Source organism: Ochotona princeps, chromosome 7 (genome assembly GCF_030435755.1).
Source record: "Ochotona princeps isolate mOchPri1 chromosome 7, mOchPri1.hap1, whole genome shotgun sequence".
Classification (NCBI taxonomy): Eukaryota; Metazoa; Chordata; class Mammalia; order Lagomorpha; family Ochotonidae; genus Ochotona; species Ochotona princeps.
In genome coordinates, this window is record NC_080838.1 from 40,824,076 (window position 1) to 40,846,983 (window position 22,908).

Sequence of the window (22,908 nt, forward strand, 5' to 3'; positions counted from 1 at the left end):
CTATCCGGTGGTTATGAGACCTGGTCGCTACGACAAGAGCAACATTGACAACTCAGAAGGTACCTGTCAGAGCTGTAGTTTGACATACAAGACATCACACAACTGCACCTGCCTCTCCAGGTGTAACACTGTCGTGAACACACTGGCGGTGAGCTCTGCTGGAGTGCTCGGACCCGGAGCTGACAATGGCACACCGCATCTTTGGGACTGGAGAACTGGCAGCTTCCTGAGATTTCCAGTAGTTGTGCAGCCTGGGTCTTTGGGCAATGCATGAGCAATGTTTGATCAGACTGAGAGGTGATTATGAGAGCTGAAGCTGAGGAAGCCCTCAGAGTGTACAGAGAGAAGGATACAATGACAGAAGACACCCAGTCAGCCAGCTGGGAGTCAGAAGTGATCAGCAGGGAGATGCCTTCACAGAATATAAAGCAGACATCTCTACTACTTCATAAGTTACAATAAACTTTCTCCTGCCTCCACCCCCATCTCGCATGTTTTATTTCTAAAATAAATCATTTGTAATCCTAGAAAGTAAAAAAAAATACATATAAACCACATGTAGGTTTATTGAATACAACTTTTCTAAAGATGCGCGATTTGGCTAGTATCATTAGGTCTTCTTTTTACAAAGCTGATTGCTATTACAAGACATGTTTGAAGGCGGCAGGCCCTTTTAAAAGATTTATTTATTTTATTCAATTTTATCGCAAAGTCAGACATACAAAGAGGAGCAGAGACAGACAGGAAGATCTTCCATCCAATGACTCACTCCCCAAGTAGCCGCAACAGCCAGAGCTGAGCCAATTAAAGCAGGAGCCAGGTGCCTCTTCCAGGTCTCCCCACACAAGTGCAGGGTCCTAAGGCTTTGGGCTGTCCTCAACTGCTTTCCCAGGTCACAAGCAGGGAGCTGAATGGGAAGCAGGGCAGCCAGGATTAGAACCAGTGTCCATATGGGATCCCGGAGCATGCAAGGTGAGGACTTTAGTTGCTAGGCTACTGTGCCAGGCCTGGCAGTCCCTTGTATAGTCCTTTGAAAATTAATGCCTATAGTTGACAATTTAGGCTTAAAAGATTTGAAATCTTAGAGCTGATGCTGTGGTATAGCCAGTAAAGCTGCCGCTTGCAAACCCATATCCCATAGGGGTGACAATTCGTAACCCAGCTGCTCTATTTCCAATCCAGTGCCCTGTTAATGGCCTGGGAAAAGCAGCAGAAGATGGCCTAAGCGACTAGGCCCCTGGATCCACGAGGGAGACCCAGATGAAGCTTCTGGCTCCTGGCTTTAACTTGGCCCAGCCCTGGCCATTACAGCAACTTGGGGAGTGAACCAACACATGGAAGATGGCTCCTTCTTTAAATAGAATTTTCAAATAAATAAATAAATAGCTTTTAAAAATATTTGAAGTCTTATTTATTCTAATAACAAATTTTGAGCCCAATGATCTGAAAGGACTTCACAAGACACTCCTAGGGAAACAGATAGATAAAATGCCTCTGGTACTCCAGGTCGCCCAGTTATGTAGCTTGTTAGAGAAACACCAAGCATTAGGGGAGCACAAAGGAGGATGCAGAGAGCAGCGTGTGGATGCACTCTGAAATGACAGAGGACGGAGAAGATGTTCTGAGCCGAGCCATCAAGTGCTTGAAACCAGACACAGGAATGTGAGTTCTAGAACGAGGAGCTGCCTGCTGCAACTGAGTCCTGAGTGTAAGGCTGAGTTGTAGAGGACAGCTTCATGTTTTGCATTTGGATTTTACTCCACAAGCAGTGGATGTGGAGTCAACATCACAATGCTGATGTCAAAATGTAAAGGAGAAAACTGCGGAGGTACGACTGGAGATAATTAAACTACAGCTAAGGCTGCAATCTTGTAAAGATTTTATAGGAAACTGCAGTTTTAATGTTTATGCCCCCTCTTGGTAAATGTGAGTTTGTAAATCCTCCCCTGGGGATCCTAAATTCCCAACACAGGCAAAAGAAACCCCACATTGTTTGTTCATTTTATTTTTTACTATTATTGAGACAAAGTGAGAGAAACAAAGGGGGGAGAAAGAGAGACAGCAGGGGTGTACCAGCACTCCAATTTACTGCTTCACTACCCAAGAGCAACAACTGGAGCTGGGCCAAATGGAAGCCAGAAGCCAGGACTCACCCAGAGCTCCCTGAACTGGTGACAAGAATCCAGTGACCTGAGCCAGCACTGCTGCCTGCCAGGGTCTGCCCTGGGAGGCAGCCAGAATCAAACCCAAGCACTCAGGAGGGTGCTTGTATCAGAATGCCTGAGTTTGTGTCTCGCCTCTGTTCTAATGAGGCTTCCTGCTAATGCAGTCCCTGGGAGGCAGCAGGTGATGGAAGCTCAGGTGCTTGGGTCCCTGCCTCCCAGGTGATGGACACTCACGTGCTTGGGTCCCTGCCTCCCAGGTGATGGACACTCATGTGTTTGGGTCCCTGCCTCCCAGGTGATGGACACTCATGTTTGGGTCCCTGCATCCCGGGTGAGGACACTCACGTACTTGGGTCCCTGCACAAAGGCAGGAGACACGAACAGAGTCCAGCATCCTGGCTGCAACTAGATCTAGCCCGGGCTATTGCAGCCAGGATGCTGGAGTGACCAGATGATCAAAATGTGCATGCTCTCTAACTCCGCCATTCAAATAAATAAACAATAAATAAAACGTAATTGAAAGCAGAGACAGAGAGATCGTCCACCCACACACTGCTAGGTCAGTCTAAAATGTTCTTGGGTCCTGTGTGGGAAGGCTTGCCAAGTCCTGTCATGAAGCCTGCTTATTTAGGATGGGCTGGGTTTCTTTCCGCTGCAATTGTCTTAGCAATCCCAATGATAAGAAAAAGGAAAGAGTTTGGCGAGTGTTTTAGAGGTTGAGACTTATAATTAGATCAATAACCAATGTCTAACAGCAAATTAGAGCCTCTTCCCACAGAAGTCTGGGCTTAGATCTTGCTCTCACGGCGGAGATAATGTGTTCTTTGTACTCACCAACTACACATTCTCTCTCCAGGGGCCACACCATTCCGGCCCACTGGTGAAACCCAGTGTTCAGCTCGAGTGTTCTGAGGAATGAACAGATGTGTCCTTCTCACTGTCATCTATGTTCCAAGACCCATCTTCCATACAGAAAACACAAAATGCAGACAACTCCTCTGCTGTTCAGAGCCACTGTGTTCCAGTTCAAGCAAAATGGACACATAATTTCCATTTTCATGACAGGATCATTTACTGAGCACCTACATTACATCATAGTTCATAATTCAAATAAAGATTAAAGGGGTAGGCATTGTGGCATAGCAAGTAAAGCCATCACCTGAAGCGCCAACATCCCAAGGATGCACCAGTTTGAGTCCCAGTTGCTTTACTTCTGATCCAACTCCCTGCTAATATGCCTGGAAAACAGCAAAAAATGACCCAAGTGCTTGGGCCCCTGGACCCACAAGAATACCCAGAAGCTCCTGGCTGGTGGGCCATCTCTGGCTGTTGCAGCCATTTACAGAGTGAGCTGGCATGCAGAAAGTTTGTCTCTTCCTCTGTCCAACTCTTCCAAATTAAAAAAAAAAACTTAAAGACATAGTGCAGTCTAAGAGAATGATGTAGAATTTCTGTGACATCCTTTTTAAAAAAGGACTTGCTGTCCAGCTGCCACACTGTGGTTCACACTGGTTGTTGGCTTCCCACCCACAGCCAAGGTCACCTTGATAGGACCCCCGCACCCCACTCCTTGCCACCTCAACGACCTGACCACGAGGGAGTGTGATGGACTTTCCAGTCCCAAGCCCTGCTGGGCTATTTGATCAGCTCCACATGTCTGTTTCCCTGCCCTAACTTCGCATCCTTTCTTCTTTCACTGAACTGGGCCATCCAACCACGTCACATTGCCGCCTATACTTTAGTATCCACTTCCCCACTTTTTTATTCTACAAATCTTTCACTCAATCCTGTGTGTTAATAATAATACTTACAGGGCCCGGCGGCGTGGTCTAGCGGCTAAAGTCCTCACCTTGAAAGCCCCGGGATCCCATATGGGCGCCGGTTCTAATCCCGGCAGCTCCACTTCCCATCCAGCTCCCTGCTTGTGGCCTGGGAAAGCAGTTGAGGACGGCCCAATGCTTTGGGACACTGCACCCGCGTGGGAGACCCGGAAGAGGTTCCAGGTTCCCGGCATCGGATCGGCGCGCACCGGCCCGTTGCGGCTCACTTGGGGAGTGAATCATCGGACGGAAGATCTTCCTCTCTGTCTCTCCTCCTCTGTGTATATCTGGCTGTAATAAAATGAATAAATCTTTAAAAAAAAATAATAATAATAATAATACTTACAGGCATTCCCACATGTTGTGATATTTTGTGTCTCCAAAAAAATCAGTGCGACTTTATCTCTTTAGGTTAACACTGGACTTTCACCAGCAAAATATTACATATATACACACAATATACATTTTATATATTTATTGAAACTACTTTATAGATTTTCAGTTTTTTATATGACTTAATATATTTCATAAAGATCTATTATCCAACAAAGCTTTTTCTAACCTTTCAAATATAAAGTGCAATAGTGCCCTCTTGTGGGGCATAGAAAGAACTGCTCATTGCTCAGCATGAGTATTGACTTATTTGGAAAGGCAGATTTACAGGGACAGAAAGATCTTCCATCTGCCTGTTCACTACCCAAATGGCTGCAACCGCTGGGGCTGAGTCAATCTGAAGTGAGAAGCTTCTTCTCGGACATTCATGTGGGTACAGAGTTCCAAAGCTTTCGGCTTTTCACTGCTTTCTCAGGCCTCAAGAAGGGAGCTGGATGGGAAGTGGAGCAGCCAGGACACGAACCTGTGGCCATATGGGATCCCAGCACCTGCTAGGTGAGGATTTAGCCAGTGAGCCATTGTGCAAGGCCCATGAAAAGACTTTTTAAAAAAACTATTTTTGAAAGGGTTAATTGTAAAGGTGACTATGTTCCTGGAAGTCTGGAATCTCCAGACATGCCTGCATGTTTACGAGAAAACTCTGCTTCTTGGAACACCAGGAAGCAAACAGGAGCTAGGTGAGATCTTGGAGTTTTAAAGACTTACAGGACAGACAGCTACCTCCAAGGCATGCTGTTTTACTACTGTCTGCATTGAAGTGATAGGATCAGAACCAGACCTATGCACTGTAAATCTTTATTGCCTGCTTTCTGCTCTGCCACGTAAATGTCCCTCCCTCATCACATATTTGTCCACTGCCATAGGTACTTGCTATAAAAAACCCCCACTTCTTGTTTGAGGCACTTCTTTGTTGATGGCAAGATGTGGTCGCCTGACTGAAGAATAAAGACTGGGAGTCTCGCTCAACTTCTTTCAATCCCAACATTTTTATTCAAAAAACAGTTACAGAGAAGAGACAAAGATCTTCCACACACTGGTTCACTCCCCAAATGGCTGCAAAGCCCAGAGCTGAGCCAATTCAAAGCCAGAGCTTCTTCTGGGTCTCCCACGAAGGTACAGGATCCCAGTGCTTTGGGCCGTCCTCCTTTGTTCGAGGCCATCTGCAGGAGCTGGACAGGAAGTGGAGCAGAGCAGCCAGGAGAACTAGTGCCCATATGGGATGCCAGCACTTGCAGGCAGAGAATTAACCAATTGAGTCCTAGTACCCAATCCAGGAGACCTTCTGAAGGCATTATCAACTAGTGTTAGTTTCTGTTTAACTAGTTTGAACAAAGCTTGGTCAATTAACAACAAAAAAAGTGATTAATCTTGAATCAAGGCTTTAAAGCTGAGCAAATTCAAAGCTGGTTTTCCTCCCTTGGCCTTCATTTCTACTTGCCACCATTCGCCGCACAGATGATCCACGCATCCGCTTGTTGCAGGTGGCATTCCGCAGGATCTGATAGTACGTCAACATTCTGAAGTCACAGCCTGTCTGTCTTCCCTCCAAGCCCAAAAGCTCCGTGAGGGCAAGGCCTTTGCCTTGTTAACTAGGGTATCCTCAGTGCTGCCTAGTGCAACACAGGAACTCAAAACTTAATGAACGAGTCACAGCTTAATGAATATTACAATTAAGTCAGCTTTGGCATTAAGTGGAGAAAAATTCATGCAAGAGGCAACGTTCCTGTAAACTTCAAACATCTTGGGATAATAAATTTTGGTTTATTAAGGGAAGTAAAGCCCACAACCAAATGGGGAGAACTGGCAGAGGAAATAAGGGAGGGACCAGATGAGCGTGAGGATGTTTCCACATTACATCCACAATGTGCCGTAAGCACTGTACTGCGAAGGGACACCTGGTGGTATCTGCCACGGAACACCACTTCCAGAGGCTTTGCTTCAGTATTTACAGAGGGAGCTGCCAGTTCATGAAGCATCCCGCCAGCCACACCTGGAGACTTCAGGCCACCGAAAGTCACTAACAGAGATCACAAGATTGGACTGAATGATGTTTAGAGCTAAAAGTTAACGCTATTAGTAAATGAGAAAACAAACGTCAGAAGTGTTATTTAGAAAAAGTCTTTATTTCTGCTCCTTTCGCACATCACATTGGTCAGGAAGCAATCTCCCCGCACAGACGGGAACTAGCAGACTAGCACACACTCTGTAAAGGCAGAGCCCCAGAGCAGAGCCGGCCAGCTCCCCAGAGCTCCTAGCTTCGGGGTCGCACATTCTGATTTTACATCAAGTTCTGAAAAATGTCATTTCCAAAAAATGTTGCAGGGGCTGTAAAAAATAATCACTTTATTCAGTATCAGGAGTATGTTTTCTTTAAGAAATGACAAGCTAAGGAGAAAATGCCACTTATCATCATTGGTATGTCAGCGTAGGTCAGCAGGAACAAATACTGTGATGAACTGTCTCTGATCCCAGGAAGAAGCCACAGTCCACGCTTTACCGTGCTTCCTCCGTTAGGCGATATTTCCCTCACTGCTGTTCCTCACTTCATCAGGATGACTGGTACAGCCTCCACAACTTCATTAACAGGAGCAATCCAGTATCGGCTTCTTCTTAAAAGGCACGCTAACCCATCAGATAGCCCCTGTAAACAAAATGTGTAAACACAAACAATGTGTGACTCCTCCTGCTGGTTGTTTACTATTGTGTCTCTCTTGCGCCAGTAACTACTGGGACTCAGTTCTACTGCCTTTCCCCTCAAAGTACAAGTTACAAAGCGACAGGCTGAAACAACAGAGTAAGAAGTAAGGAAAATATGACTTCAAAGAGTCAGAACCAACCCCTTTTGGACTCTGACCCTGCCTCTATCGCTTCCTGGATAAGCCTGGGCAAATTTCACCCAGTCTGCTCATCTGTAAAATGCCATTTCCTCAAAAGGGTTCAAGGATTACATGAAAAAACCAGATATATACTCATACACCACCTGCTACCATAGGAGCAAGCCCTTGACGATTGCTAGCTGCTATCACTCATGTTTCAAGTCTTCTCATCGACCAGGTAGGAACTGAAGACTACTTTAGAGCACTGAAGCCTACTACAGCGCCAGGCACAGAGCAAGCATTCAAAAACCCCGCTTGTTTTATTCTTTAAAACACACACACACAACTGTAAACAAAACCAGAAGGGGCCAGTGTTACGCTACAGTGGATTAGGTCACCATCTAGGAAATCAGCACCTCCCACTGGCACCGGTTCAAGTCCTGGCTGCTCCAGTTCTGATTAATCTTTCTGCTAACAGCCTGGCACGTGAATACAGCAGCCCAGAGCTGGGCCCCTGCCATCTGTGTGGGAGACCCCAAGGAAGCTCCTGGCTCCTGTGTTCAGCCTGACCCAGTCCAGGTGGTTGTAGCCATTTGAGGAGTGAACCAATGGACAGAAGATGTTCCTCTCTGTCTCCCTTCTGTTTCTGTAACTCTTTTGAATAACAGAACTTTTTTAAAAAAAAGATTTATTTAGGGCCCGGCGCCATGGCCTAATGGCTAAAGTCCTCACCTTGAACACACCAGGATCCCATATGAGCACAGGTTCTAATCCCGGCAGCCTAGTTTCCCAACCAGCTCCCGGCCTGTGGCCTGGGAAAGCAGTCGAAGACGGTCCAAAGCCTTGGGACCCTGCATATATATCTGACTTTGCAATCTTTTTTTTAAAGAGATTCATTTATTTTCATTTGAAAGGCAGATTTTACAGAGTGAGAAGGAGAGAGAAGGCACTGCTGATTCATTGCCTAAATGGCCACAACAGACAGAGCTGAGCTGATCCAAAGCTGGAAGCCACAGTTTCTCCTGGGCCTCCCACATGGGTTCAAGGTCTGAAAGACCTGGGCTGTCCTCTGCTACCTTCTCAGGTCATAAGCAGACAGCTGGGTCGGAACTGGAGCGGCGGGGACACAAACTGTCACCCATATGGGATGCCAGCACCAAAAAGGAGATTAGCCCAATGTGTCACCACACTGGCTCAACAAATAAAAAAATATTTTCTTGAAACAATTTTTTGAAAAAGAACCCAATTTTCTTTCTTACCAGTTTCTGGACTCACTTAACAACCTGAGGGATTTAGATCTTTGCACAGCTAATGTGACTGACGTAGAACTCACACACTCTCCTTTCTGCCACAGCAGCCCAGGCACTGCGCATTCTCACTGAAGTGAACTGTCATCTGACACAACCACCTTTTCAGCTTCAACAGAGCCCAACCCTCCTCACTTCCCCAGCTCCAAAGCTGCATAGAATCAAACAGGCTCTCAGGCATACACACTGTCTTTACTTACTAGCATGCCTGACGCTTCACAAAAGGGCCTATCAAGAACTAGGCTTCACAAGAAAGAAAAGATGCAGGATTCTAGGCAGTTACCCACTGGGGTCTGTGACATGTGGAGGAAGTAACTCCACAGCAGCTTTCCACTGTGCCACAAAGCTCCTAAGACTCGTAGCGGGCAGTTTCCTAGCATTTATACACATGATATACGAATGTACTTTCTCTCTCAGTAAACTACGTACTATTCTTCTGATGGATTAACAATTTATTAGTTAGACAGAAGAGAATATTTAAACTGGTATATCTTTATTCAAAGCTACCAGACTGTCATGAGAATACTTCAAAACGTTCATTGAAAGTAAAATTAAAAACTGCTTACTTCAGTGTGAAAATTTTTCAAATTCAGTTTTTTTGTAACATATATTTTCTATCAACTACTTTAAGATGTTTCATATGCATGGATTTAAAAATATTTGAGACCAGGACCCAGCACAGTAGTCTAGTGGCTGAAGTCCTCACCTTGCACGTGCTGGGATCCCATGGGGCGCCAGTTCTAATCCCCATGGAAGTGCGGTGGCTGGGAGGCTGGGTGTGGTTTCTCCTCTGATAGCATCCTCTTCCCCATACATGGGAAGAAGAAAATATGTAAACAAGGGTCTCACTCACTATCCCCTGATCCCTGACTATGTAAACATCATCAATGAAAAAAAGAGATTAAGTTTGTTTTTGTCTCAATTTTTTTAAAAAGATTTATTTATTTCTTATTGGAAAGTCAGATCCACAGAGAGAAAAGACAGAGAAGAGAGCAAGATCATCCATCCCCTGGTTCACTCCCTATGTGGCTGCAATGGCTGGAGCTGAGCTGATCTAAAGCCAGGAGCCTGGAGTCTCTTCTGAATCTCCCATGCAGATGCAGGATCTCAAGGTTTTGGGCTACCCTCCAGTGCCTTCCCAGGCCACAGGTAGGGAGCTGGGTGGGAAGAACAGACAGGAGGCAAACTGCCGCCCTTGTGGGATCCTAGCACTTGCAATGTGAGGCTTTAACCACCGAGCCACTGTGCCAGGCCCTGAAAGCATCCTTTTAACATTAAGGCAGGCACTGCGCTAGGTTGGCAACAACAGAAATTTCTTCAAATATTATGACATATATTACATTTAATCTCTTCAATATATTTTAAAAAGTGCTTAAAATACTCTGATTTTACAGCTGAGGAGTGTGAGGACGTAGCAGCAATTAAAGGGCACAAAGCCAGAGAAAAAACAGCAAAGCTTGTCTCCCCTCACCCTGGATCCATTACCCTCTCAAATAAACCCAAAAATGGAAATCTTACTGTCTTCCTTTAGAAATAGTAATGGTTTATTTTATTTACTTTTGAAACTATGGATGGAATCCAAGTTGATACACAGAACTTCTAAGATTCAGTATATCTTTACAATAAAAACATTACCAGTGATGTTATGCTGAATACCACATAAAACACCTCCTCATGTAATCTTGACAGTTACTCTCTGAGGTGCATTATTAACTTCCTTTAACAGATCTGCAATCTGAAACCAAGAGCGCTCACTAAACTTACCCTAACTCACAGAGCTAACAACAAGCAAGCCAAAAACGGGACTCCAGATTCTCTACTTCCTCCTACACGGTCCTTAGCAGCTGTACAAATGTTTTTTCTTTATCATTAATGCTCTCATTTGCCAAAAATGAACCCTAGATACAAGATCTTACTCCCTGAAACAACCCAGCTGCCTGATTCTTACAGCCTTAACTTTCAGCTCCAGGTTAGCAGATAAATACTCAAAACACTTGATAGGATGGTTATAAAGGCTGGCCACTAAGTTTTCAATTAGCCAGACTAATTTATAAGACAATCAAAAGGGCAGGGCAAACAAGAACGCGAAGAGAATGAAATACTTAAGACCACATGCTAGCTAGCCAATGGCCAGAAATGGTCTCCACAAACACAACCTGGAACCAGTGCACGGAGACCACAGGGGCTTTGCACACAGCAGGGTGAGCAGTTGTCATTCTAAATGAAGCCTGGCCATTCTACCCTAAATGTGTCACACACAACAGACAAAGTAAGCCATAGTATGAGCAAACATAAAATCCAAGCACACTAAGAAATCAGAAGACTAGATGTTTAACACATTTTTAACAAAATCCCAAAGCAAATGAAATTACTGAGAGCTGGTTTTACCAAGTCATCCACTCACAAAATCAAAATATATGCAACGTCAAACACTCTCCTATAATTCAATTTAATGACCTCAAAGGAATTATAAATTGCCATAAAGCCAATTTATTTTTCTCCTAAAGACATTATAAGCTTTCTCAGTCAAAATGACCTCTACATATTATACATAAAATGTAATCCTTTTCCTATCTTTAAGGAGAGCACTAACTTTGCTTTCCCATCCAAAGATTTACTGGGTTTTCTCCAAAACAATATCTAAACAGTAACAACAAGTGATAGTTTGAAAAATATTCCCAACTGTTATAATTACTACTAGCATTCTGTATTAGAGTAACCAACATTTTAAAGAAAAAAGTACCCATCTCTATTAGTGATACTGAACGCAAAATAAATTTTCACATGAACACACACAGGAATAGCAGCCAAGAAGAAGCTTTACTGGTCTCAATTTTGTTACCTATCATAAGTATAACCTTAAGCAAATCACAACTTGGTTCTTGAATTTTTCATCTGTTTAAAATGAGGATTAAATTCAATTTCCTAATTTCCTACAATTTTAGGTTTTCCAGTGTTATGGACTAAGCAGAAGGTTGGTCCCCAAACTCACACAGATATTTAAACTCCAGCATTAGCAGCTGGTTAAGGATAGCGATTTGACCAAGTTATGGCATCTGAGAGGCAGGCCTGCTGGGAGGAGGCAGGCCTGCTGGGAGGTCTCCAAGTCACTGGACACTCACTCTCAGAAGGCGATCCCTGCAAGCTGGCTAAGACAGTTTGTTCTTCCAAACAAGGTCAATCCACCTTCTCTCTTTCCTCCCACCTCACATACGCCTGCCTCTCCACACTGGGAGTGCCAGGATCAACGTCCACAAGACACCAGCCCAAAGGGGCCACCTGATCCTAAACTGTGAGCCTCCATAACACTTGGGCTAATAAATCCTTTCTGAAATGCCTGTAGCAGCCTTGCTGCAATCATAGTTTTGTTAAACTTCGCTTTGCATTTTTGTTAAACCCATGACCAAGGATATACTGTTATAGTTTAAATGACTGTGATTATTTTAAAACTCACTGTGTGTGCGTGAAATAGTCACCCTTTCATTTAATCAGTATTTACACCCTTGCCTCTGCGCCCACCGAACTAGGGTCTTTTTACTTTTTAATTGTTGAGCTCTTTACTTGGTGGAGAAATTGAGCCTCTGATCATAATGAAAATCAAAAATGTTACCAAAAAACAAAGAGCGAGCAGAGGGAGGGAGAGAAGAGGCAAGGGAGGGGCAGATGAAGACAAGGAAGAAGAAAGAAAAAGGGAGAAATAGTATCATTACATCCTTAGAAGTGCTCCCAGGAAAAAAAAAATTTTTAATAAAATAAACCCTTTCCTTCCCAAGAAGCCCTTCTCAGGAAATGAAAAGCTAACTAATCCATCTAGGTAAATCCTTTTACATAAGCTAAATTGTTGATTACACAAAATATTTAGTAACTTACGGCAGTTTCATCCTCATGAATACTCTAGCCATGAAAAAGCTCAATAGGACACAAACAAATCCAATGAATAGAAGAAGAAATCTGTTGAGTTTTGGAATATTTGGTGCGTTGGATCGGTCTAGAATTATAAAACCTAAACCTCCCATTGTAAACAGAAAGCTAGATGCAAGTCCTTCCATAATATATTGTCCATTTACTCTGAAAAAGAAAACAGAAAAAACAATAAATTAAAATTTTCAGAAAAACAAAGTTTCTCTTAGATTAAGTTATCCTTACTCTTACACCTATTCTACTCAATTACTCAGCAAATATTTTGTGAGTTTTTACAGCAAGCACTGTTGCAAGGTGTCAGGAGAAAACAGATCAAGAACTTTGGTCCTCATGGCTTCCAAGCAAAAACCTGTTGTTTTTAAGAAAAAAAAAATGTTTATTATTTGAGAAGTAGAGACAGAGACATATCTTCCATCCACGGATGTACTGCCCAAATGCCGACAACCGTCCACAGTGTGCCAAGAGAAGCCACAGGCGAGAGACTCCGTCTGGACTCCTGTGTCGGCTCCATGGCCTGCTGCCGCCAGCGGTGGGCACTGGCAGCAAGCCGCACGAGCAGCAGAGGCAAAGCTCCGGGACCCACACGCTCCGGGACCCACACGCTCCGGGACCCGCACACTCCGGGATGAGATGCCAGTATCCAAGCAGCAACCTAGCCCCGTTGCACCCCAATGCCCAACCCCAAAGACCCGTTTTATAAAACCTCAACAAACATTAGCTATGGGAAAATAGATACAATTATCACCTTTTAAAAACCAACTATTTCATGAATATAAACCCTTTTCCCAGAACTTTAGCCTTCAAAAAGTATGCTTTGTTGGGCCAGCTCGAGGGTCAGCAGCCAATGTTGCTGGTTAGGATGCTAGCAGCTCATATCAGAGATCCTTTTCGGGTCCTGGCATTCCACTGCCCATCCAGCTCACTGCCAATTCAGCTCCCTGCCAATGCACCTAAGAAAGCAACAGAAGAGGGCCCAAGGGGTTGGCATTTGGACAGCCACATGGGATACCAGGATGGAGTTCCAGGCTCCTGACTTCAGCTGGCTCAGCTCAGGTTATTACCTCATTTGGGGATTGAACCAGAGGATAAGATTGCTTTGTCTCTGTCTCTTCCTCTCTTTGTAAACCTGTTTTTCAAATAAATATTTTCAAAATCAACTTCGAGTTAATTTTGAATAGATAGGAAATGCTTCTTGAACTTGTACTGTAATAATAAACATCTTGCTTCAAGTGGGAAATACTTTAAGGATTTATAGAGCTACTTATTTGGAAGTTGGAGTTATAGAGATCTTCCATCAACTGATTCACACCCCAAGTGGCCACATCAGCCAAGGTAAAACCAGGCCAAGGTGACAAGAGCATCTTCCCGGGATACAACACGTGTGCAAACGCCCCAGCATTTGGGTCATCCTCCACTACTGTTCCAGGCATGTTAGAAGGAAGTTGGATCACAGGCAGAGCCCTTTCAGGATGCCAGTGTCACAAGCAGCAGCTTTGCCTGTAATGCCACAACACCAGCCAGAGGAAGTAATTTCAAAGGCCAGTGTTCTGGGGGCCAGCACAGTGGCTCCAATGCATACTTCTCCCGCTGCAAGCACCGCATCCCACTGGTATGCTGCTCCACGGTAGACTTTTCTGCCTCTCCTTCTCCCTTCTCTGTGTAAATCTGCCCTTTCAAAAACAATAAGTAAATCCTTAAAAAAAAAATGTTCTTAAATAAGTCTCCGTGAACTCCACAATGTAAATGTAATGTATATGCACATATGCCTAATTTTTCCATATAAGCAAAGTTTTCATCAAATTCTAATGGTTCAAGGGCCTCAAGAAGCAACTTTCTCCATAAAAGGGATGACTATGGGGTCAGCACAGTAGCCTAGTGGCTTAAGTCTTCGCTTTGCATGCACCAGGATCCCATGTGGCCACCTGTTAGCATCCCAGCTGCTCCACTCCCCATCCAGCTCCCTGCTTGTGGCCTATGAAAGCAATAGAGGACGGCCCAAAGCCTTGGGACCCTGCACCCTTGTGGGAGACCGAGAAGAGGCCCCTGGCTTCTCACACTGGACCGGCTCAGCTCTGGCCATGGCACCCATTTGGGGAGTGAATCAGTGGATGGAATATCTTTCTGTCTCTCCTCTCGGTGGATCTGCCTTTCCAATAAAAATAAATAAATCTTAAAGAAAAAAGGGGAAGATGGTTACACACAGGCATATAATGAAGGTTTATGATATATTTTCCATCAACCAACTATTTTCACAAAAAACATAATTTATGTGCCAAATTCAAAACGGAAACACTGCAAAAAAAGATAATGTGAGAGGGTTTCTGTACTACCAGATCATACAATTTGATTCGCCATCCCCAAGAATAAAAATAAACCCACCAGGAATTTCCATGTACATACTAGTTTTACTATAAAAAATAAGCATAAATATATAACTATATTTGTGAAGACACTTACCAAGGGGCTATTAGCAAGCAGTATGGTAGGCACTGCTCAGATAGTCCAAACCACACTGTAATGGTGCTTCATAGCTAAAATCAAACTCTCAAGTTTCAAGTTATTTTTCAGGCCCAACACAATGGCTCAGTGGCTAAATACTCACCATGCACACACCAAGATCCCATATAGGCATCGACTTATATTCCGGCAGTCCCGCTTCCCATCCAGCTCCCTGCTTGTGGCCTGGGAAAGCAGTCAAGGACACCCCAAAGTCTTGGGACCCTGTACCCATGCGGAAGACCTGGAAGAGCTCCTGGCTCCTCACTTTGGATCGGCTGAGCTCCAGCCATTGTGGGCATTTCAGGAGTAAACCAGCAGGCAGAAGATCTTTCTCACTGTCTCTCCTTCTCTCTGTGTATCTGACTTTCTAAGAAAAATAAAATATTTTTTTTAAAGTTATTTTTCTTAATGGTATAATTCAAACATCCACAAATTGTTTCTTAATTCCTACAGAACACACAGCTTGGGTTTGCAGACCCATTATTTGTGTCATTTGCTCAATTCAGCCACTACAGTAGGGAGCAGTTAAATCATACATAAACCTCTGGGCATGCCTACTACCAAGCAAACTTCACTAATTCAGGAAGTAAATAAATGAATAAATCAATCAATGGAGAGGGGTACAGTGAAAGAATAGAATAGTCTAAATATATTTTAAACTGATGCTCTCCTTTAAACCGACAACACATCAATCATTAGGAAATGCTTTTCTAATACATTACTTACTCTACTCTAGCTCTTGCCTTACTTCCACCCATGTCAAAATTTTAAGTTAAAAAAAAAAAATTACTTTTGAGATGCCGAGGTAAAGAGAGAAAGATACAAAAAAAAACCCGTGCCCAGAATGGTAGCCTAGTCGCTAAACTACTTGCCTTCCATGCGCCAAGATCCCACGTGGGCACTGGTTCACATCCCGTCTGCTCCATTTCCCATCCAGCTCCCTGCTTGCGGCCTGGGAAAGTAGTAGAGGACGACCCAAAGGCCTTGGGACCCTGCACCCACGTGGGAGACCTGGAGGAGGCTCCTAGTTCCTGGCTTCAGATCAGCTCAGCACCAGCTGTGGCAGCCAGCTGGAGAGTGAACCAGCAGACAGAAGAACTTTCTGGCTCTCCTTCTATCTGTATATCTGCCTTTCCAATTTAAAAAAATACCCACAACGGCTGATACTTGGCCACACCCAAGTCAAGAGCCAGGAACTCAATGTAGTTTTCCCACTAGGATAACAGCAGCCCAAACCATGAGCCATCACGCTGCCTCCTAGGACCTGTCTCTGCAGGAAGCAGAAGGCAGGAGCCAGAGCCAGCAAGCAAAGCTCAGCACTGACATGAGGTGCGGCCACCCTACCTGGTATCTGAAGCCAAGAACTAACTGCCTGCCCGGAAGGTCACATTTTAAAACAGCTGTTGACCACATACAGATGGTTCTCTTAGATTCTTATCATAATTTTTAAGTAAGAGACATGCTTCAGTAACCTTTCCCACCCCCAAATCACTAAAAAAGGGAGCTTTACCTGTAGGCCAAGAAAGCCACTGGTCTCTGGTGCCCATGTTCATCAGTCATAGAGCCAACACTTGGAGGTTCAACAATAACGTCATAAATTATTCCTGCATGAAACAGAAGACAAGTTACATCGAGTTCCTAACTGCTAAACAGAGAGTGATGGATTCTTCCTTTGCCGATTCCTTCATTTCTTGATTTGTTTTTAAGACTAATATACTTGATGCACCCATGTGGGAGACCCGGAGGAGGTTCTGGGTTCCTGGCATCGGATCGGCACAGCACCAGCCGTTGCAGCTCACTTGGGGAGTGAATCATCGGACGGAAGATCTTCCTCTCTGTCTCTCCTCCTCTCTGTATATCTGACTTTGTAATAAAAATAAATAAATCTTAAAAAAAAAAAAGACTAATATACTTGAAAGGCATGGTACAGAGAGTGAGGCAGAGCTCTTGCATGTGTCAGCTCATTTCCCATGGGCAGGGCTAGGCTAGGCTGAAATCATGAGCCCGGAACTCAATTCAGGTCTCCCTTGCTGCCTTCCAAAGCACACTAGCAGGAAGTTGAATTACAAGTGGAACAGCCGAGATTCAAATGCCACTCTTACAAGATCCCAGTGTAACAGACAACAGTTTAATTAGCTGTGCCACAACACTGGCCCCTAATTTTTTTTATAATCAAAAGAGATGCAGCTAATCTAACTTTTGCTTAATCAGATATTCAACCCAATGTTTTAGAATAAATACTAAAACAAAAATTATTTTGGAAAGAATTTAATAAAGGAGGGCCTAGCACGATAGCGTAGTGGTTAAAGTCCTTCCCTTGAATGCGCCTGGATCCCATATGGGCGCCAGTTCTAATCCCAGCGGCCCGGCTTCTCATCCAGCTCCCTGCTTGTGGCCTGGGAATGCAGTCGAGGACAGCCCAAAGCTTTGGGACCCTGCACCCGCAAGAGGGACCTGGAAGAGGTTCCTGGCTTCGGATTGGCTCAGTTCCAGCTGTTGCAGTCACTTGGGGAGTCAACCATCGGATGGAAGATCTTCCTCTCTGTCTCTCCTCCTCTGTATATCTGCCTTTCCAATAAAAATAAATAAATCTTTAAAAAAAAGTAATAAAGGAAATCCATTCAGTAGCAGTTGCTAATATTCAAAAATGACTCCACAATAAGGAAGATTAACATTAAAGATTCTATCTTTACAGAGATTTATTCACTTTTAACAGAAAGACAGAGTTACAGAGAGAGGTCTTCCCTGATTCACCCCCTTAAATGGCTGGTATGACTGGAGCTGGGCCTGTTGAAAGCTGAGAGTCTGGAGTTTCTCCCAGGTCTCCCACAGGCCCAAAGATCTGAGCCATCCTCTGCTGCTTTCCCAGACCATAAGCAGGAAACTGGAACAGAAATGGAGCAGCTAGGACATGAACTGGCATCTGTATGGAATGCTGGAGCCACAGGCAGACGGTTAGCCTGCCATACCACTATGCTGGACCCTAAAGAATTTATTCTAGTTCATTAAAATATACCACATATACTTACATTTGCTTCTGTAAGTTGAGAGATAACCAGAGAAATTGTCTTACTCAAATGCAAAGCAAGAAGCCATTTTTAAATTGTACCATCTGGGAGACAGGCAATGCCAGAGATCTGTGATCAACAATGCAAACGTCCAGCACGTCACAATATCATCATGATCACTAATGCTGATGCCCAATTATTAAGGTATTTCAACCCAGTTAGCATTTCTTTTTATTTTTTTTTTTAAGATTTATTTTATTTTTATTACATAGTCAGATATCCAGAGAGGAGGAGAGACAGAGAGGAAGATTTTCCATTCACTGATTCACTCCCCAGGTGGCTACAACGGCCAGAGCTAAGCTGGAGCTGGAGTCAGGAGCCAGGAGCTTCTTCCAGGTCTCCCGCACGGATGCAGGGTCCCAAGGCTTTGGGCTGTCCTCCACTGTTTTCCCAGGCCACAAGCAGGGAGCTGGATGGGAAGCGGGGCCACTGGGATTAGAACCGGTGCCCATACGCGATCCCACTGCATTCAAGGCGAGGACTTCAGCTGCTAGGCTACCATGCCGGGCCCTCTTTTTACTTTCTTTCCTTTCTTAAATATCCTTACATCTAGTTTTTCTTTTAAAAAAATATTTTTTACTTGAATGGCATAGTTACACAGAGAGAATGAGACACAGAAAGAATTTTCCACCCGCTGATTTATTCCCTCAATGGCCGCCAACAGTTGGAGCAGAGTTGATCTGAAACCAGGAGCCTGAGGTTTCTTCCAGGTTTCCCAAGTGGGTGCAGGCGTCCAAGGACTTGAGCCATCCTCCACTGCTCTCACAGGCCGCAGGCAGGAAGCTGGACCAGAAGTGGAGCAGCCAGAACTTAACGGTGGGCACTCAAACGGAGTGCTGGCCCCAGACAGAGGCTTAGCCTGCCAGGGTCCCTACTCTTCTTTAAGCACAGCAATCCAGTGTGGACTTCATCCCAGTGTGACCCAACAATCACAGAGAAGAGGCCTTAGCACCTCCACAAATCCCCGGCACCTGCCCCTGTCCACCACGGTGGGGTCCTTTTCCACACTCAGGAACTCAATTCCTTCAGATATCTCTGCGCTCCTTTCCAGGCTCTGCTCCTCTGCATCTGCCCTCCCGGAATTCAGACACGCCTGACCACAGCCTATTTCTCGGCCTTATTTTTCAAAGTCGGGCTACCTTTGGGAAAGAATGAAGCCGACTTTGATTCGGCTCGCTCTCGCCTGGCTGCTGCCACTACGGCTTGTGAACCTGCTAATGCTATCACCGACCTCCGCCGTCAAATCCAGTGGTCACTGACCAGCTCTGGCCTCAGGAGCCTTTCCAGCAGCCCGTTCGCTGGAAAAGCAAGCTCCTCCTGCAGTTTGCATGAGGCTCCTCTTGGCGTTTCCTTGCTACCTGTGTAGCTGAGCATCCTCTTCCATAACCCACCCAACAGCACAGTCCCTCAGAGCTTGCTCTGCTGGCCTCTCTCCACTCCCCCACATTAACCTCCTAGGACATTCAATTCTGTGCACTGATGAGTCTCAACGTGCCAAAGCCCTCCAAATGAAGTTAAAGCCATTCAAGTTCCTGAAGAAGAAGGACACTCCACGTTTATTAGCTGGACAACTATCAATCCCCTCTACTGGCTCACAACCTCTAGTTTTTTTCCTTCACTGCATTTGCCACAACTTGTAATGTGCAGCAACTTTCTCCCAAATCTGCTGTTAAATATGCTTCAACTATAACATAAGCTTCTGGAAGGCTGGCTCCTTCTGTTCACTTCTACCCACAATGCCCAGTGCCTGGAACTTCCTAAGGACCCACTGCCTGCTGCTGAGGAATTCACTGGAGAAGACACACACACTTTATTTATAAAGGCACACCCAGGCCTACTCAGGGACACTCCTTTCTAGTGGTCAAACTCCTTGCACAAGGACCTCGTGTCCTTGACCACCGAAAGGTGTCATTTCCACTTTGCCGCAGCGTTTGGGGGCAGAGAATCTCCCTCTGACAAGCTCCAACAGGGAAAGGGGGAGCTTTCCAACAGCATGAAGACGGGCTGCAGCCCAAGGGCAAAGGCCCAGCAGAGGAAGACCCTACATTCTGGTTTAGTCAATCACATACATGTCAAACTTCATTCATTCCCTACAGGACCTATGAACGTGCTGAATAACTGTCAGTGGTACTACAATGCCAGATGGTCTCCTACCAAGATACAAGCATTTAAAATGTAGTTTACATCACTGAAAACTGCCACTATTTCAGACTGGGGTCGGGGAGCGAGCTTAACAGGTTCCTTCTAGAACCAAGACCTCTAGTTGCACATTCTTCCTTGCCGATGATTCTCACAAACCTATGACGACAACGTTTGCGCGGCTGGCTATTCCCATGAAGCAGAAGCACTTGTGGTCATCTGTGAAGCCTTCCCTTTACAATCTCCCAACGAAACAGACTATGCCCCGCGTCCAGCAGCCCAGCAGCACTGCCCTGCGGAAAACTCGGAACTGCAGCTCCAAAGCGCGGAGGCGGCAAGGGCTGCAGATTGCCAACTCACCAGTACATCAGGAAACGCCCCTTTGCAACTTTCTCTACGAAAACCACAGGCTGATAGACCATCCCGAAGCATTGAGCAGCAATGCCAGCAATGCCATTGGCCTTGTCCTTTTTTTAAAATTCGCGTCTCTGGCCTCTGAAACACCTGTAAACCTCACATCCAGTCTCGAGCATTTATGAAAACCGTGGTTTTGTTACATTTCACCCTCGTTTATGGAAGATTGTGCAACAAAGAGCCCCAGACTTATGCCTCAGGCTTAAGCTTGTGAGAGCTTTTCCCAGATTGCAGAGACGGTAGACAGAAAAAGAACTCCGAAAAGCAGAGCAGGTCAACGCAGACCTGCCCAGGGCCCCTTGACAAGCAACGTACAGTAAGCCATCGACAACCAGGACACCAATGGAGGACTGAGAAATAAGCCCGACTCGCATTCCCAGGACCAGAGGCTACGCGGAAGGCGGCGGGCGAGGCAGTGGGGCCGGAGCCCCCACGGTCCGTGGACGGCCGAGGCAGTGGGGCCGGGCCGAGGCAGTGGGGTCGGGCGGAGCCCCCAGAACCGTGGACGGCCGAGGCAGTGGGGCCGGGCCGAGGCAGTGGGGTCGGGCGGAGCCCCCAGAACCGTGGACGCCCACGATGGGGTCCCCAGCTCCGCCATCCCGGAAGAGAGGCGCCCCCCGTGCCGACACCCAGTTACCTCCAGTGATGAGGAAGTAGGACACCACCACCAGGGCGTACACCGTCATAGCCGACGGCATGTGCACCCACGGAGGCTTCTTCAGCTTCAGGTTGGGACATTCGAGCACTAGGAACGGGACTCGGTACAAGGTCTCCATGTTGGCAGCGCCAGGACCGCGCTCGGAAGCAGGCCCGCCCCCTCCACGGTCCGCGCGTGCGCAGGGCGGGGACTCACAGGTCCGCCCAGGTCCGAGGAAGCAACTACAACTATAGAGGAAAAGAAAACGCCAAGGAGAACAGGCAAAGAACACACCTTAAAAATATCTGCCATCCAATTTTCTTAACTCTTTCTTAGAATAAGGAGCTCCATATAACTCCCACAGCGTACCTGAAACCGGCATGATGTTCGTACCTTCCAGGACCTGCAGAGTTCTAGACGTGGCCGAGCCTGACCAGCGGACGGACCGGCCCTCGGAGTCCCGCCCACCGGCCCACGCGGCTTCGGAAGTTGATTGGCGGGCGGCGGCTTCAGCTGGAGATGAATGGAAAGGTGTGGAAAGCGCGGCCTGACTTCTTAGCAGGTGTTTTTGTTTTTAAAAGAAAACCCGAAATTGGGCCCGGCGCAGTAGCCCAGCGGCCAGAGTCCTCGCCTTGCACACGCCCCGGGATCCCATACGGGCGCCGGTTCTAATCCCAGTGAACCCGCTTCCCTTCCAGCTCCCTGCTTGTGGCCTGGAAAAGCAGTGAGGACGGCCCAAAGGGACCCTGCACCCGCGTGGGAGACCCCAAAGAGGCTCCGGGTGCCTGGCTTCGGATCGGCTCAGCCCCAGCCGTTGCAGCCGCTTGGGGAGTGAATCAATGGAGGGAAGATCATAAAAATAAGTATTTTGTTAAAAAGCAAAAAACCGAAATTGCCAAACTTACTTTCTAGTTTATAGTGGTGGTGAACATTGTTAATAAATTATCAATTTAAAAATCTATCCACTCCAGAGCTATCACAAATGTCAGCCGTCTGAAGCTGCGATCTGGACACACTCCGATGCTCTTAGGAACAACCCTGGCGCTCTCAGCTTGGTTCCTGCCTCGGCCATCCCTGTGTGGGTAGGTGGTGAAAAGCAGCCAGGCCAAAAGTCCTGAGGGCCATTCGGATTTCTCTGCGTGCTTACCCTCTTCAGAGTCATCAGATTTTTTTCAACCATGCTATCCAAAGGGCTGTACCCCTCCCACATTTATTCATTTTCACCTACATACACCGTGTTTTCTAGTTTTTCTTTAATATAGTTTCTTCATAATAGAAAAAAAAAATTTTAAATAAAAACCACACAGGGACAGCTACTGTTTTAGAACACGTCAGATACAGTTTCAAAGACAGCAAGTCCAGGATGTTTACAGTTGCTGGTTGTCTTCGTTGTCAGAAGAAAGGCCTCTACTGTTTTTGATTTGCCTTTGGGAGCTCTTTCTACCCGAGTCTTGCTTGCTTATTTCATCTTGGTTTTTCATCTTCCCTTCTGAGCCTGTCATTAAGCCGGGGAACCCCTGGCTGGTTCTGACCACTGGGTTCTGCCGTCAGCTGCACGCAGCGCTGCATCTGTGTGGCAGCCTTGATTTCTGCTTCAATTGTCACGACTCCTTTAGCTGACAGGGCTCCTTTGCGGTGGTTCATCTGCTTTGTTCCTGAGCTCAGCACCTTCCTCAGAGAGCTGGGGCTCATTTTCTGGCTCTCCGTGGTGGTCCTTGTCCGGTAGCCT

General features: G+C 45.9%; 1 protein-coding gene across 2 annotated transcripts; it reads right to left on the bottom strand.

Annotated features, from left to right (window-relative positions):
• Nucleotides 1-6,480: 6,480 nt before the first annotated feature.
• On the bottom strand, nucleotides 6,481-21,359 carry OSTC (oligosaccharyltransferase complex non-catalytic subunit). 2 transcript variants are annotated; one of them, XM_004594265.3, is made up of 4 exons: nucleotides 21,180-21,359; nucleotides 16,432-16,525; nucleotides 12,372-12,569; nucleotides 6,481-7,019 (listed from the first exon to the last, which is right to left on the bottom strand). In XM_004594265.3, exons 1-4 carry the CDS (start codon nucleotides 21,316-21,318, stop codon nucleotides 7,001-7,003), a joined length of 450 nt encoding a protein of 149 aa, XP_004594322.1. In that variant the 5' UTR covers nucleotides 21,319-21,359; the 3' UTR covers nucleotides 6,481-7,000. The 2 variants fall into 2 exon arrangements, with proteins under 2 accessions (XP_004594322.1, XP_004594323.1); XM_004594266.3 differs by lacking the exon at nucleotides 12,372-12,569 and having other exon boundaries at nucleotides 21,180-21,353.
• Nucleotides 21,360-22,908: the final 1,549 nt, after the last annotated feature.